Source organism: Micropterus salmoides, unplaced genomic scaffold, assembly GCF_014851395.1.
Source record: "Micropterus salmoides isolate LMB-PRFRI ecotype aquatic unplaced genomic scaffold, ASM1485139v1 Ms_hic_scaffold_13, whole genome shotgun sequence".
Taxonomy (NCBI): domain Eukaryota; kingdom Metazoa; phylum Chordata; class Actinopteri; order Centrarchiformes; family Centrarchidae; genus Micropterus; species Micropterus salmoides.
Window position 1 is genome coordinate 29932866 of NW_024040374.1, and position 17986 is coordinate 29950851.

The window sequence follows — 17986 nt, forward strand, 5'->3', positions numbered from 1 at the left end:
TTTTATTAAATGTGTTTGTGTGATATTTTGAGTAAGAGTTAGGTGTGGTGTGTGTGTGTGTGTGTATTTTGCACTATTGTCAATATAATGTTTCAAGCACTTCCATGACTTGTGCGAGAGTTTACTAAGCATAGTGATTATGTGTTGACAGTAATATTAAAAAGTATAAAAAGGTATAAAGTAGTTGATGTTGATGTGTTAGAAAACAGTTGCCTGTTTACGCATCAGGCCATTTATCTATCATCTATCATTTATCCACACATTTGACTACCAGAGTTTGTCCGTGTCCACCATTATACATATTTTATTGCAAATCTCAGAGGACTTGTCTTATTTCTTTTCCATGGATTTGTACCATTTATGCAAGGATTACGTCGCAGGTAAATACTATATAACTGAAAAAGTACATGAACTCTCGACACATAGAACCAATTCCTGTATTTTTGTAATTTTTTTTAATTTTTGTAAAAGATAATTAGGAGTAAAGTTCTTTCACTTACAAGATTATTTTCCACATTTTTCTGGGTCGTAACAATGCCAACATGGAGAGGCTCACCGTGCAACTCCCATTCTACAAACCAACCATTTATCAGCACCACAGACAGCAGCTAAAATCACCAAATGTTTCAATGCTAGGCTAACAGCCTGCCTTGGGGCAGAGGACAGCAAAAGAATTTCGAGGAAACAAGCATTCAAGGGCCACTGATGATGACTGGCTAATATGCCGACTTAGATTCCCTAGCAATGTGCTCTAAATTTGCTGAACTGGGTTCAGTATTAGACGCGTTTAAGTAGGCTATAAATAGCTGACAGGCGTGTGTTTGATATGGTCAACAATATTCAGGTGCATCTCAGAAAAGTAGAACATCAAATCGGGGCTCCTTTTGCACAAATGCGGCGTGTCATGAAGGCAATCAGCCTGTCGCTGCTGAGGTGCTATGGAAGCCCAGGTTGCTTTGACAGCGGCCTTAAGCTCATCTGTCTTGGTGGGTCTGGTGTCTCTCACTGTCCTCTTGACAATGGCCCATAGATTCTCTATATTCAGGTCAGGCCAGTTGGCTGCAGATGACATGGTACCCCAAATCATCACTGGACATGGAAAATTTGCTCTGGGCTTCAAGCCAGTTGGATTCTGTGTCTCTCCACTGGTCCTCCAGGTGTGCAAAGGCACGGTAAATCTGAAGGTTTTCTTGGTGCACAAAGGTTTTGGCTTTTGTGCGCACATACACAGAAGTTTATCCAGGGGCCTTGCACTCAGCAAAGTCATTATAAATTGTCACTGAAATCATAGCCTATTTCTTGCAATATACTGTCAACCTGCAGTTACTCCAGTAGTATTCAACTTTTTTATGGTTATGTTAAGATATTGGCAGCACTTGGTGTTAAGGTTAAGCTCATGCCTGTTTCAGTTGCAGTGACATGAGAGTGAAGATTTGTTATTAACATAAACCAAAATCACTATCTTTGCCTAACCTCAACCAGACAAGAACCTTAGATTCTGGTGTCCCAGTCCTGTGGTTTGTATGTCTGCTATGCATCCAGAGTAGGGATTGACCGATATGTTTTTTTCCGGGACGATCCCAATATTAGTAACAAATCAGTCCGATGAAGATATTCTTTAAAATAACAAGATTACAGTTAATTGTCATGTTTAATCTTTATAAAAGTAAATTAAATGATTTATTGAGATCTATGAGATCTATCCCAGAGACGGACTTGTTAACTATGAGTGATAAATTATCATAAACTTTGTCTTTACTTGTTGCCATTTATATTGTATTTATTTGTTATGATTTTATTGTTACTATTTATTTGTTCTGTTCTTTATCTATAATCTTATTGGCTTTCATTACTAAATAATTGCCTATTAAAAATGTTTTCAGAGCAGCAACAAAAGCAAAGTTTACAGCAGCAAAGTAACAATATAAAATCAGTATCTGACTGGAAACAAATGGAACATGTAAAATAAACTATATTCCTGACATCAAAATACTGAGGAAAGTTTCGAAAGAAGACATCAGTCAGTCAGTCGTTCCTCCTCCACCTCCCTGCTGCTGCTGGTAGAGAGGAGCTGGTGGCTCGCTCGTTCTAATAGCTACTTCCGCACAATAGTCAGTGTTGATAGGCTATTACTCGTGACTTGTAACCAGCTAGTACTGTGAGCGGGACATTGCTCGAGCTCAGAGTGGTGAGTACAGACAGAGAGGCGGCTGCATCAGAGCAAAAGGAGCACATTTTTTTTATTAATTAATTATATCGGCTATCTGTTTTTAAAATGACCAATGCAGATTATCGGAAAAAATGCTGATTATCTGCCACGATAATCGGCCAGACCGGTCAGGTGATTACCCTGTATATTGTAGGCCGACCATTGTTTATTTATAGACTGGACACAGCCCATGTATGACGTTAACTGAACGGTCAATGTGAAAGATTAGGGTTATTATTAACTCTATAGTTCCTTACCAAGAAAACATGTGAATGAAAAAAATGATTATGAACCTTATTCTATAAACTCTTTAATACATGTCAAACAATGCTTTGGTATCCACTTTTTTATAATTGAGTGACAAAACCATTTAAAAAAAAGAAGGTTCACATATTACTTAAATTTCCTCATGCAATCTGGTCTAGTGTTGGGTTTCTCTCTCTTTCTGGGACGGTTTTTAGGTATAGTTGCATTGGGTCTGACTTTGAATTGGGTCGCTCTCTCTCAAAAAAAAATTAATAAAAAATTTGTATCCAGTATGGGTAGTTTGGATTGTCCATAGGGACGTCTACTACGTGCACCACAGTGGCTCACCGCTGTCCAGCAAAGGTAGAACTGTACTGCTGGGAGTTTCGTGGAGCTCAGCAGGTTTCACAAACCTCACTTATCTTAACTAGGCAGCTTCAAGACATGAACGGCAATTAACTTCCCACTGAACCAACAGAAGGGAAATAGAAATGTACAATAAACAGGTGAGACAAAACGAGGACAAAGTGAAGAGGCTGATTAACTGTGTTGTCTTTTTGCCACAGAGAGCTCATTTTAGGGGTCACAGCGGGGGGGACGTATCAAATAATAGAGGCAGTTATTTGCAGCTTATTTTCCTTTTGTCTGAATGCAACAAAGATTTGTATTACAGCCTGTCAAACAATAAAGTGTTTGCCCTGTTCTGGCGCATGGCTCAAAATCTACAATGACATAATTATAACTGCTGCTGATGTAGCAGGAGAAGAAATGATGGAAAGATGAAGCCAAGGAGGCACGATGTGTTGTTGTTACGGTGGATAGATCTACTGATACCAGTCATTTGCAGAGCTGTCTGTTATGCTGGCATGACAGTAAGGCTGTCAAAGAGAAGTTTGAGGACATCACAGGGGGCAGGAGGGCAAAAGATAGCACAGCCCTGGCCCTTAAATTTTTGGAGGACTTAAATGTCTGAAAGGAGTTGCACTAATAGCCTCCCGTCTAAACCTTCCTTTGGCTCTATTAAAGGATAATTTTCATCAGAGTTGGTGAGAGAAATTTGTTGTACTGGAGCAACTTTAGAAAATAAAGTCTTGCTAGCAACTCTTGTGCATACTGTACACAGCAAACCACTCTCCCTTGTTTCTACCGGCGTACAACTCGCCTCTCACAAGATTTCAGAATTGACCTTGAGCCAGACCTCTGTTTCTGGTTAAAAACAAAGAGTGTCCTTTTCCATGATGTTGTTAGATACTTCATACTTCACCTGGTAACAGTCTGATCCTGTCAGTAGCAAATTTAAGCACCTTTTGTGGACATAATTTTGACGAACACAATTGCTGAAGGAATAAGCTGCAGCCACTGCAACCAGTTCGTGGTTGCTGGCTGAAGCCATTCAGCACAGATTACAAAACGTTTTGTACCTACTAGTCATTTTGATACCAAAATATGTGAAAGTAGGGCCCAGGTTTATAAATACCAAAATTATCCTTTAATCCTTTGCTTTCCTCACCTGAATGTGAATGTGTCCCTGAATCAAGGAGCAGCAAAGATGAGTGGAGTCAAATATTCTTCTCACACCTCACCGGCCTGTCTGAGTTTTTTTCCCAGGTCCCCAAAGCCAGTACAACTGCATGATGACATATGTCAGAGACTACTCCCACGCGTGGCACCAACCGGATTGAATTTTACTTCCAGATTTCTGTGCACAGTTGTGAAGAAAGCTCCACTGAAGAATGGTTATTGGTTATTTTGCTCACTTGGGCAACTTTGCTTCTAGTCATGTCATTCTTTGTAATTGGGAACATACACTCCAATCACTCTTGAATTTGCAGATCCTCCATCTCACAAACTAACTGATCTACTACCCCTCTCCAATACAAATCAGCAACTTTGGGATGCCTCAGCCATCTTAAAACAGCCCTGTAAACTTTCTAAAGCAAACTTTGTAAAACGATTGCAGGGGATGAATAATCACAGGACGGTGTGACTGCACAGAGGAGAAAATGCTCATGTAGTGAGAGAAAAACAGATGCTAAACGAGACAACAAATGTTCAACGAACCACACTCCTGTCACAAACACTGTGGCACTGCTACACAACATCTGGTGGTTTTCCAACACATTACCAGCACCACAACTCTGTTTATTGGGCATATGAGGATGAATGAATACAATTACACACACTGTAGATCACATATAGTGTTCTGTTTAGAATATTGAACAATGCTGGAACACAGAGGGAGAAGTTGCTCAAAGAGGTGCTGGTGTGGTTGGGGCCATATGTATCTGCGTCGAGCACTTACCGAAAAGAGTTCAGTATGCTCGCCCGTGTCTTCTCTAAGCTTTGCTCGTCTCAGCTTTCTGTCTGAACAAAACTGAGATCATTATTTTACATGTATTCTTTTTAAAGAAAATATCCCTAAAATAATCATACAGTAGGCTACTAGAACTCGATGAGTGATGAGTGCACTTGTGCCAAATGCATAATCTGTGGACATTAAAACTCTTTGTGCATGAGTTTGGTTCTCATGGTTGTGTATCATAAATCTGCATGCACATGCATGAATAGTCCACCATGGATGGATCTAGCATAAGTAGAGCTATTGCCCAAAATTTTTAGAACCATTGTTTCATTTAAGCTTTTTGTTAATGACTTGGATTGCTGATTATTACTTGTACGCAACAGGCAACATAGGTTGTTTTGTTAATGGTAGGCTACTAGTAAGTGGTGGAAATGAAATAATGCTTAAAATGAAAGTAAACTATTTTAATCAAACAACAAGTAGATGTGTTTAAATCAGCCTCATAACTGGGGGTCATTAATCCTGTGTGTCATGGCCTTCTTTAAATTTTTTTAGCATTTGTTTTCACCAGTCCATGTTTTACCAACCCATTCTCCCTCCCTGACTTGTCACATATGGACACATGGTCAAGACCCATCAGCTTCAGTCTGAAACGCACTGGGGATCCCTGTAGCATCATAGTTCAATGCAGTGGGGGAAGCCCTGTACCGTTTGTGACTGTAAAGGCAGGTATATGATATTTAACAGAAAAGACTGAGTAAGGAGGTGGTTGGGGTGGATGGGGGGCCAGAACCCGGACTTTGAACCAGGACAGCGGTGTTCGTGTCCCGTGTGAACATTAAATATTTTTATTTAAGTTAGGCAAGTTACGTAAATAGAGTAAGTGACGTTACTTAACTTACATATTAACTTACATACGTAGTTATTTTTACCCAAACCGTGATCTTTTCCTAACCTTAACCAAGTACTTTTTGTGCCTAAACCTAATTAAATTGCAACATTTCACGACTTTAATAAGGTTACATTTCAAAGTGTTTTATTTTGAAAGTGTAACTGGACCTTGCATATTTATTGCTGCTAACTTTACCTGATGTTGCATATTTGTTGTTGCTAAGCGTTGCTAACTTGACCACAGAGCCCTATAAAAAGCACATAAATACAGAGAAATTACGAAACAAACACCAAAAGCAGAATAAATAATATGAATAATAAAATGATTACACTCTAACCATTGTGATCAAGTTTTTAATGCAACTGTAATGCATCATAATTTCAACTAGCATAAATCACACTTGCATTCTCCTTCCACTGCTATGCTGAAGATATCTATCTAGTCTTGTTACACCCTCATTTCACATTCAGGTGGAGGAACACATCACTGCTTGCCTGGCAGATATCTCAGAGTGGCTGTCTGAGCTGTGTTCCTTTGGGGGGGAGGGATGTCTACAACCAGACCTGTCCATCACTTTTGACATTGCTGAGGTGATGCCAACTCGGACAGCGAGGAAGCTGTGTGCGATCCTGGACAGCAGATGTCATAGCTAACATTGCGGTAGTAGCCCTCACCTTTTGATTCCATCATCAGATTTATTTCAGATTTGCCCTTTCCTCACTTGGGTGGTGGCTCAGATACCTGACACATCTCTCACATGGATATACTTCCCCACTGTTGTCCTTCCTTCGAGCCATAGTCAAACCTTACACTCTGGTGCAACCATTACGCTCTTTTGTCTCTGGATGATCGCTCTGTGATCGCTCATCACAGTCAAGGCTCTTTTTTGGACCTGTAGTGAAGTATGGACAGCAGAGTCACTGCCCATATTCAGCCACAGGCTAAAAACTCATTTTTCTACACCAAGACACACTTCCTCTAGGTATGTTTACCAATGGTAAAATTTTAGTTTTTTTCAGTGGAGTCTGGTGGCAAGCAAGAGTGATATAACGGCTGTTTCTGGTCAAACTAAAATAACTTTAATAATTTAACAAAAAAGCTATATCTCTATAGGGATCCATTCCATAGTGTTGCTGCACTTTCAGTGGACGTAGTCTGCTTTGACAGCTGAGGTGTAGAGCCAGAATATTTCGGTGAATTAAGGATTTATTTCAAACAAACCAGAGTTGCTGATTGTTGGAACAGTGGAGCCTAACAAAGATGTTTCGGTGAGTTTTATTTTGTTTCTATGCCATTTGAATAAAGTGTTTTTTATGATGATCTGGGAGGCTAAATTATTACTTTTCTTGATGGAGTCTGGTGGGCTGGATGTGAATGTTGCATACAGCTCCTTTAATAATAATATGGTGTGGGAAATAACATAAGTATGTTTTTCATGTGATGAATTGTTTATAGATCTGGCCCCAAGAGTAATTCTTTAGCTGTTCACACAGTAATGATCAGTGGTGGTACTGTGGATTACTCAGATCCTTCACAGTGAAAGTAAATGCCCTGCATTCAAAATCCTATAGTAAAAGTACAGAAGTATCAGCAAAATGTATTTAAAACATCAAAAGTAAAAGTACTCATTGTGCATTAAAATGTCCCCTGTGACATTAGGCTGTCGCACCACCAGACTACAGAGCAGCTTCTTCCCCCTGGCTATAATACTAAAATTCTTCCTCAGCACTGCCCCACGCAAAATATCGGTATATCATTTTATAACTTTTTGTATATATTGTTTGCTTTGTAGCATAAAAGAAACTACAAACTGCATCTCATCTTACAATACTGTTATGATATGACAATAATTTTACCTTATAAATAATATTATTACATTGCTAATACTGATGGATCAGTGTGCAAGCTGTATTTTACTGTTGCAGCTGGACTATCATAGCTCTACTGCGTCCTCCTTAAAATAAGTACCATTCACCATGACAACACCGATAATGTGTCATGGTTGGAAAATCAAAGAGCAGACCACAATCTGTGTTCAGTGTGTGGGAGGAAAACTGAGATATATGACTAATACAATATATGACTGTTAAAAATGTGACAGATACAATGGTTAAAAATAACGAAGGGGAATTTGGGCTAAACATTTCACAAACTGACAGCACTGTTGGCATTTTGAGCTCCATCTGTGGCATTTGTTTTGATCAAAACAAAACTACCTGACAAAAGCAGTTTTGTCAATGATTATGCTGCCAGGTGCTAAGACATCTGCCTTTCAAATGTACTTTTCGGCCTACACAGTGCACTTGGTTTGTACAGAAACTTTCCTGTTTAAATGATCAGCGTTGGACGATGTTTGCTACAAACAGGAAGCAACTATAGCAACACAATTCACCCAAAGAAGGCTGTCAAATTATAAAAATATTACCACGGCTTCAGCGCGGTGTTACATCGCCAGACACTTCTGTTACATCACTGTCTCCACATTGTGAAAATGTAACTTAAATACCAGGTTACTCTAGCTAAAGAGGAGATGAGGGTGTTGTTGGAGGGAAGTGAGGGAATTAATGTGATAATGCATTCAGGTCACTGATCCAGGTCACATATTACTCACTACTCTTAATACCTACTTGCTCTACGCCTACAGGATGTTTGACCTTTCTCCTCACAGGTGAATTCATCGTCAATATATATCAAGATATATGTATCTTACCTGGGCCCGTATTCACCAAGCGTCTGCGAGTAGAAACTCTGTCCAAACTGGTAAAAAAATTCTCAGAGTGATGTTTTGCTCCTACTTTTAGGCCTGGAGGTCAGTATGTTATCAACTTTTTCACTCAGGAAATGGCTCCTATCTGTGCTGATATTAAGGAGAGTTCCGCAGGTGTCCTAGCCTGTTAGGAGATGGCGTTCTAAACATATACTGTACATTAGATAATTTAGTCACCTCTATTATTTTTCTGTACATTTAAAGCCTATACAAAAAAAGTGTTCTACGGAGCTCATGTGGATGAGAGAGAGAGTTAGGGAGGGTGCGAATATGGACAGAAATGTTGACATGATATGAAAGCTTTCTTTGATCCCAAGGCCTAATTTTCATCTACAATTCTGTGAGTGATGTGTGAACTACACTGGAGTCTCTGACAAACAGACAGTTTTGGGCAAGTTACTCAGAAATTATAAGAAGTTACTACTTACTTAAAAAAGTGATAATATTACTACATTTCTTTCAATACCCCCGCCCCCAAACAAAACAGTCTCTCCCGACTTTTAATCTAATATCATATTCATAACAGCAGCAAGGAGTACGGTTTTTACAAAACATGTACCGTTTCTTAACGCCTTAAAAAAAATAAAGCAAGTAAATCCTGACTGTGTTTTTTAGCACATGCATTTATAAGAGCAGTATAGATTCTTTCTGTAAGTTTCACGTTGCTGTGCTGCTGTAGCAGATGCTTCAGGAAAACAGATGTAGAATGTTTCGGGGTTGAAAGCTTCTTGCTGAGTTTACAACGGACGAAAATGTTCTTTGCATCTAATGGTGATACTTACAGCTGTGGAAAGAATACCTCTCTCCCACGTTCTCCTTTCTTCCTTTAGCTTTTTGTCTAACCGCTGACTTGAGCAACAAGTAAATCCCGACTTTTGAACAAGGCTACTGTTCTTCTGCACATGTATTTATAAGAGCATTATTCAGTATTTTTACAAAACGTTACGTTGCTCAACGCCACTCTCCAAACAGACAGATGGATCCTCATTATTTACGCTTGTCTCCCCTATGAAAAGTCTGTATCCTCACTGTGCAGCATTATTAAAAGCTATAATGAACTGGTCGTGGGTCACATCTCTCCCTCTTCATTTCCATGCAATTCTCATGCATTAGTTCCTGTTGTTGACTGTGTAGTTGCTGTTGCTGCTTTGACATACTTTGACATGTTAGTGTTCAAGTGTGCAGTCTGCTGTGGTGCAAAATGTTCTCAAATTGTTGTAAAATGTTGTTAATAACTATTAATTATAGGTTTTCCTTGCCATTTGAATGAATGCAAAAACATGAACAACGTATCAGTGCCTGTGTAGGTGAGATGGAGCCGGTTGGCACATTTTACGCTCTCTGCTGTTTCTCTCTGAAATAATTTATGTTAGAATATTGTAACCAGCAGCAACCGAAAGGTTAATGACTCAGCTATAAATAAATATGCTTTATTATATGCAAATGTTTTCTAAAATTGATGATTTATAATTAAAGTCATGTTGCGCATCGGTGCCAACAGCCCCATCACGTGGTTAGGTAGGGCCCCACATTTGCTCTTGAAATGGGCCACAAGATGCTTTAGGCCACCACTGCTCCTTACTAAAAGTTAAGTACAAGAAGCTTTATAAATAAATAAGTCCTATTGTGAGGCAGGAGTGTGTCTAGTCCTAGAATTACTTTGTGTGTGATTCCTCAGAGTGATTCTGTGATGATTAAAACTAGTGTTGTAGTAAAGACCGCCCAAACAGAGACCGAGTCAAGACCAAGACCAGAGTTTATCAAGACCGAGACAAGACCAAGACTTTTAGGGGCTGAGAGCAGTCGAGACCAAAACCGAGGGAGGGCAAGACCGAGTCAAGACCAAGACCAGTTCCCTGCATTGCATGGCACGCAATAAAATGTGGAATTAGATCATAGGTACTTCTCAAAGTGATCTGAAAGATCCACTTTCCCATTAAAACACCCACATACAAACACTAAGAGCTGAAATCAACGTAAGCATTGCGAGGAGGGGTGACAGCTGTCGTTAACGGGAACACATGTTTAATTAGGGTTATTGGTTGCATTTGAAGCAATAAGTTTTACTTCCAATCAAAGTTAGGATTTTAACAAATCAGACAATGCAAAAGCAATTTCTTGATATCCCCAAAGTTATGGTCTTGACTGGTCTTGAAATAAAATTCCGAGTCCTCAATGTCCGAGACCAAGAAAAGACCGAGTACAAAGGCGGCCGAGACCGAGACGAGACCATAAAAAAGTGGTCCTATGACCGGTCTCGAGTACTACAACACTAATTAAAACGCTTCCTGTCTGTACAACATATTATATATCTCTCCTTGTGAGGAAACGTCCATATAGAACCTATGTTAGCTCTACTTTGTCTCTTTTACATGTCCTAAAGTCTCAGTCAATAAATGAAATACTGCAGGAAATGGAATCACCTGCAGATTTACAGGTTCAACAAAAATGCTATTAAGCTAGTGCTAGTGTATGCACTTTCGACCTTACCCGAACCGAGTCAAGCTTATGTGTGTATCAATTTGGGTTTTGTCTCTCTTCCTAAATAGTGTCAGTGCTGTGAATTTCACACTTCACTACCTATTATTTTCAGGTTGTGAAGATGCCTTGAGGGCGGATAAACATCATGAAGATCTCTCGCACTAATTAAGCTTGAAGTTGCCATCCTAGCCAGAAGTTCCAAATTTGAGTGGGCCGACTTAGCTGGGGCTAAATCTCTGTGTTTCTACCCTAAGGCAGTACAACAAACATCAATACTGCATTTTTAATGAAAATAAACGGGGGTATGCATAATTTGTAAGCTCTGCGATCTATATCTGTTGCATGTATAGAGGCATAATCCATACTGCAGTGTTTCAAACTGAATCTGTAAATTGTGTTGAAATATTTCCTTCTATCTAAATAACACTATTAGTCCATTACCATCCAGTCCCAAATGAGTCAGAATTGGACAGGTCACTACACTGACATACTGTTTTTCTTACACACATATGATACACACAGACTATTGACAGGTGTGTGTATCTTTACCGAGAAAGGTTTTGCTTCCATTTAAGAGTTAAAGGTAAACAAGTGGGGGCCTTTGGCAAACTCAGCAGTTTATCCAATTAAATCCGTTCACAGCTTTCTATCAGAAATTGAAAAACAAGGTGTGACTGTGTCTTGCAAGCATTAGAGTTGCTCCTCGGCTCTGCAGTGATCATACACCTTAAACTTAAAGTGAGGCAATGAGATGTGGAGGGTCATCAGTAGGCAAAAAGAGAGCTGTGGAAGTAAAGGAAACGTCTGGTGTTTTGCTTTGGGTGTACCTCGTCTGCTTTGGTCTGCTCAAAGGCAAATTCCATGGTGGGCACGGCCAGTTGGTTGGCGAAGAAATTCACATCTCCAGGCAACTGCAGCGAGCTGACTTTGGGTTCAGGGCAGTTGCCACCACGAATGCAACTTAGCAATTGTCTCTAACAGAGAGGAGACAAGATAAAAAGAAAAATACCGTGGAATGAGTGAAGTTCATTGGAAAGAGACAGGGTTTAGTAGAAAAAACTGGCTCAGAGGTTTACAGAGGTGAGACATATGGTGTGGGTTAAGTTGATCAGCATCTAAGGGTACGTTCAGACTGCAGGCCAATGCGACCCAAATCTGATTTTTTTGCTCATATGTGACTCAGATCTGATCTTTTTATAACAGTGTGAACAGGCCAAGTCACATGGACTCTGATCTTTTCCAGTTCGGATTTGGGCCACTTCCATATGTGGTCCAAATCTGATACAGATCGGATCTTTTCAAATGCGACCTGCAGCATAAACGTAGCATAAAGTGTTGCATGGAAAGTATAGTATCTACTGAAATAAAGACATTGTTTTCACATGTCGGAGCACAAAATATATCAACTATAACTGTGCAGGTGCTTCAAAAAGTCTATTAATCAATTAGAGAGGTGTCTAACAGGTGATGAATAATCAAGTGCAGAATAAGTCACAACTAAATGTCCATGATGCTCCAAAACACTGACGCTATTTGCCAGGCTGCATGGTCCACATTTTTTTCACTATGACAACCTCAGAAGTGTAAGAAGATATTAAATACAGAGCATCAAACCATTCAGTTTTATTTTTTCTTCTTTCTAAACATACTGTACTGTACTGAGTACTTTTTAAAAGTTTGTTTTTCTACTATATATCATCTATACATATACTAGAATTAAGGACAACAAAAATGCTGAATAAACACAATTTTTTTGTGTTTAAAATCAAACTTCATGTATGGTGAGAAACATGTTCTTTTTCTGTAAAAAGTGGAATATATACAGTATATTTATATGTATATATAAGGTTATGTGTATATTTGTAAGTAGGTTAAGAGGCATGTGTCTCCCACTAGGTAGAAAAAGAACCAAATGAAAAGCCATAGCTGATTCCATGATATACATTAAAAAATCTAAGGCTAATGTAATCTGGGAGAATGATTGATGGAATAATTGTAGTATAACTACAACTAAAAAAAACCCACTATGATCTTGTATTGAACCTTACAGGTTGAGCTCCACAACCTTACCATGCAGGCCTAAACACTGACTGAATTTACAACCATTATACAGGTACAAACTGGAGCTTAAATTTTCCACAAAAAAAGGTGGAACTTATTAAAATGCAAACTTGTTGTGGCAATTTGCATGCCCTTGCTGAAACCTTTAGTCATTACAGTGCTTTCTAATAATTACATTCTTGAGGAACATCTGGACCTCAATCATTTATTTGTTGCTTTAGGCAGATCTCATCTATTGTAGTTAACCCAAAATGTAACTTAAATATAATTAGGGACCTTTAATTAATGGCCCATACATTGTAGCACTCCATAAGTATCCCAATTAAATGTTAGGTGACTCTCACAAAAGGCACATTTGCATGCAAGTTGGTTTATGCATCTCTACAGTGTGTTTGTGTTGTGCCAGTGAGGGAGAAAGGGCTGGCTAGAAGCACCACTTCAAGTTGTTTGAATGCTGAAGTCAATCAGAATTGTCAAGGACAAGCCTAAATTGCGCTAAATACAATATAGGGCTGTGAGAGGGAGGGGTGAGGGTGTTATTAACATTTGGCATGTGGCTAATTGAACAATTCAAGCTTTTTTCACAGTTCTCTATGGCGAACATGTAGCTTGTCACCTGGGTTGACTGCTTTTTGAGTTACTCCTAATTGAAAGAACAACAAGGCCGCTGTACAGAAATTGTTTAGACCAAACAGGGTAGTGGAAGGAAACAGAATGCAACACTCAATCAATTACAGCCTTATCTCAACTGTCCACATCTGCTGGGCCCGCCTGATGTCACCATGTTATTCTGTCACATTGCATTTAATTAGGGTTTCCTTTTATCAAGGTCTGTCAAGGGGAGAGTGCTCTGGTGTCCAATCATCCCGACTGTCACTGACACGCTGTTGTCAACCTTTTCTATTTTATTTTTTCTAACGACTGTTGCTCTCTGAACATTCACCACAGCTGTGACACGTCCCCACTCTAACTGAATGAAGTAAATAATACAATTTAACCTTGCCTCAACCTGCCAGCATGTACTTCAGTGTCACAATAACATACATTTTTTTAATCTCACACTTTTCTATTTACTCCTACAAAAAGACTGGAAGGACAAAAAACATTTACATGCATATCAATATTCATGAAGGGTATTTCATTACCCTCTTATGACTAATTGCGGGAGTTAACAGGGTGGGAATAAATGCTTGTTCATGTGTGCACAATTTAAAAGTTGATTGAGATTCATAAGGGAACTTGCACAGAGAAGACTCATCACTATATTGTTTGGCGTATTCAGCTTTCTTTTTACTTACTGCAGCCTATTAGTGTGGAATTCAAGCAAAGAACAGAAAGCCCATAGAGTTTAAATCCACACACAGGAAATTATGAATTTTAGATTTGCGGTTAATTTAGAGTAAATTAGACTATACAGGGTAATGAGCAGCATAGCATTCACAGACATGATGGCTCAACAGAGAAAGAAAAACCAACAACTATTCAAACTTCGTCAATGTAAAATAAGTTACAGAATGTATTACAGCACAGGAAACACTGATTGATTGGCTTTGGGTGCAGCACTGACTACTTACCCGTAAGGATGGAGTACACACAAGACTCGGCAAGCCAACCAGCCCATCCAGTCCAGAAAAGGGAAACAATGTCATTTTCACAAATATGCCTGTTGAAATCTGGTCACATGGAGGACTACAGTTCCACTCAACCCATTCTCACTCCCCAAGTCATCACATATGGACACATGGTCAAGACCCCTTGGCGTCAGTTTGTAACACTCTGGAAAAGCCCTTAGCATCATAGTCAACACACTGGGGGGAAGCCGTATATCGACATTTAAGAACGCGAAAAGCAAGTGTATAGTAAATAACAGAAGGAGGTGGTTGGGATGTGATAGGTGGTCAACATTGATTGTTTTTTGTGAAGTTTTGTGAAGTTACATACATTGTGAAGTTACATAAGTTAAGTACCGTAGTTACTTATAACCCAAACCATGACATTATCCTAAACCTAGCACCTAACCAAATTTCAAAGCAACGTAAAACACTAGTTTTATTTTGAAAATCTAACGTTGCATATCTATTGTTGCTAACTTGATCACAGAGTACCCGGGGCGTGAACAAGCAACACCAAGCGTCCATATGTCATCAGTTGTGAGTGACAATGTTTTGGTTCACTAGGCAGGACTGGTGAGCCTCTTCAGACAAAACTTCTGTCTCTGCACTCTTGAGTCAAATAAAGCAACTAACTGGGCAACTCTGGCGAGGTCTTGAGTGTGCACCTTGAGCTGTCACACGCACAAATGTTCATGCCCGACAGCTGAATTCTCACACATTTATGTCAGCCAGTAAGGGGCATTCACTACTCTGGGCGCTGCCTCTATGGCCAAAAAATGAAACCGATTTTGTAGGAAGTATTACATTAAGAAAAAATGCACCATACTACTTCTTGTGAGTTTTGATTGAAGAGCGCAAATCTTTTCACATTAACAATTTTGGAAAAATAAAACACCACAGTGAAGAGCTTGTAATGGAAAAGATGGATTAAAAACTAAATGACAGAACTCAAAATCTGGGTGTGTGCACTCCATTACCAGCAGCCAGGACGCAATCTGCTGTTGTGTGAGCATTTTGAAAAGACTCATTAAATGTGCAATAAAACATAAAATGATTTCCTCTGAAAGAAAATATGTCTGAAATTTGTAATAAAATTTGTAATGTTGACTCTCAGAGAATGTGCCCCTCGCAGGTTTCGAATAATTTTCAAATAACCTAATTATGTTCTAAGTCACCAGATATTCAACTTGAGTCTGACTCAAGTTGAACTCATAATGACTCCTGTCCACACTTGTGCTGTTCAGCAACAAAGGGGGAGAAAAACACATTGTGCCTTTAAGGGGTGGACACAATAAAAGCAAGAAGTTTAATTTAATGCAATTTAATGCCAATTCAGTAGGACGTGACGTGTATACTACATACATATACATATGTACCTGCAGCCCATTCAGGCATTCAGGTTGCACAGGAAGTCCAGCTCCTCCAGGATGGCACATCCATATGTGAGAGAGCCTAACAGGAGTGTCACTGTCAGAGCCCCCCTACAACATGACTTCCAGTGAGCTAATGGTGTGCATGTTTTAGACCACACTGTCAGAAACAGACTCCGTGAGGGTGCCATGAGGGCACAACGTCCTCGATCTGTGCTCACAGCCCAGCACCGTGCAGCTCCATTGGCATTCACCAGAGAACGCCAGCACTGACAGGTCCACCACTGATGCCCCGTTCTCTTCACAGATGAGAGCAGGTTCACACTGAGCACATGTGACAGACATGAAAGAGTCTGGAGACGCCGTTGTGAACATCATCCATCATGACTGGTGGATCACGGCGGTGGGTCACTGGTGGTCTGGGGAGGCATATCCTTAGAGGGTTGCACAGACATCCACGTGCTAGCCAACGGTACCCTGACTGCTGTTAGGTAACGTGACCTGACCTCCTTTGCTACCATCATACGGCCAGTAGAGGTCGCGGCCCAGCAATAAATGCAAATACAGGTCACAATAAGCTGCTGCATAATCGACCCATCCAAACATTTTTCTGGTGAGGACAGACAGAGACAGATGTAGGGAGTGAAAACTAAGCTGTTGTCAAGTCTCTGAAGATGGGAATGATGATAGAATTTGCCAGGTTCACAATCTGAAAAGCGGACAAATACGTATGTAGCCTGACAAAGTGGAGGCCTCTGCTTCTTACCTGATTAGTGTGCCTTATCATAAAGGGTTATAACAGGGCAGGACTCTCGGTCCCAATCAGAGCAATATCATTGGTTGACAAGACGGGTGGGTTTGTGGAGGTCACAGGAAAAATAACACACTATAATATTTGCGTGATCGCCACAGTGACACTGTTGCTTTTCTTGTGTCTAGCATTCACCTTCTGTACAAGCTTAGTCACTCTCATTGTCCTCAGGCTGAGTACAAGCTACAACCACATGTCATCACCTCTGTATTCGCCCGTTGTGCGTTCTACTGGAAAGTTGCTGCTGGACCGAGATATTGGATTAACTTAATTTGAACTTGATTTGCATGAATGCCTGTTATTATAAAACACACTACTACCACTGAGCAATCCAATTTGCGAACAATTATCCATTGAACAAGCACTGACTGCCCACCTTGTACCCAGGAATGAACAAGTTAAAACAATTTACAGAAGTTTCTCCCAGGATCAGTGCTCAGAAAAAACACTGCAATGCTAGTCATAATGTATTCTTCCATATCTTCATTCCTGGATGCCGCCCTGTAGAGGTAAATCCAGTGGACATGAGACAGCAGGGCAAAAGCAGAACAAGGTGGAGACATTGCATAGACAAATTTCTGAATGTCGTCAGCATAAAATATGCTTACATACAGGGGTACATAACAAACCAGAATGACAGTCATTTTATTGAGGGGAAGGTCAACACAAGGAGGCGTTCAAGTGCATAAATCTAAAAATTAAGGAGGTAAATTTGTTTAGTATTAGTATTTGTATAGTTTTTGTGGTACTTTTATTGTGTTCCCTTAGCTCCACTTTTTCTCTTTCTCTCGCTGTCTCTCTTTCTCCTGCTTTGTCCATTTTTTTCTCCACACTCCAGGCACTGACTGAACATTGTGTTGATGCCACCAATCGCATCAACCAATCCAGGCCCGCCTGCCGGATCGCTAAGTGTCTGCCTTGCTACATAAAGGGCACGCTACTTACTGCCTGACACCGAATGGTTCTATTGAATGTAAATCGCAAGGAGCAGAATTGAAAAAGAATGCGAGATGCAATTTCTATGGATACTGGGCCGAATTGAGTTAGCATCACTGTTGCTGCCTGCCTGCCCATTCTCCCTGGAATTCCAGGTGTCCCAAGCTAGCCAAAGCAGGCACACGTCTATCAAAATGTAGTGTGTAGGAAAAGCATACTGGTGGAAGAATAAATGGATAGATTTATGAATATCTGTAATCAGAGAGATAAAGTCAGAATTTGAATCAGCTTTATTGTA

The 17986-nt window shown here is 39.9% G+C and overlaps 1 protein-coding gene across 1 annotated transcript in view; it reads right to left on the minus strand.

Moving 5' to 3' along the window:
* Positions 1 to 17986, minus strand: part of LOC119901248 (inactive N-acetylated-alpha-linked acidic dipeptidase-like protein 2) — a 755283-nt gene that overhangs the window by 149613 nt on the left and 587684 nt on the right. Inside the window, exon 13 of the mRNA XM_038716832.1 lies at positions 11725 to 11871. Within this exon, the coding sequence (XP_038572760.1) occupies positions 11725 to 11871 (147 nt within the window). The remainder of the gene's footprint in view (positions 1 to 11724; positions 11872 to 17986) is intronic.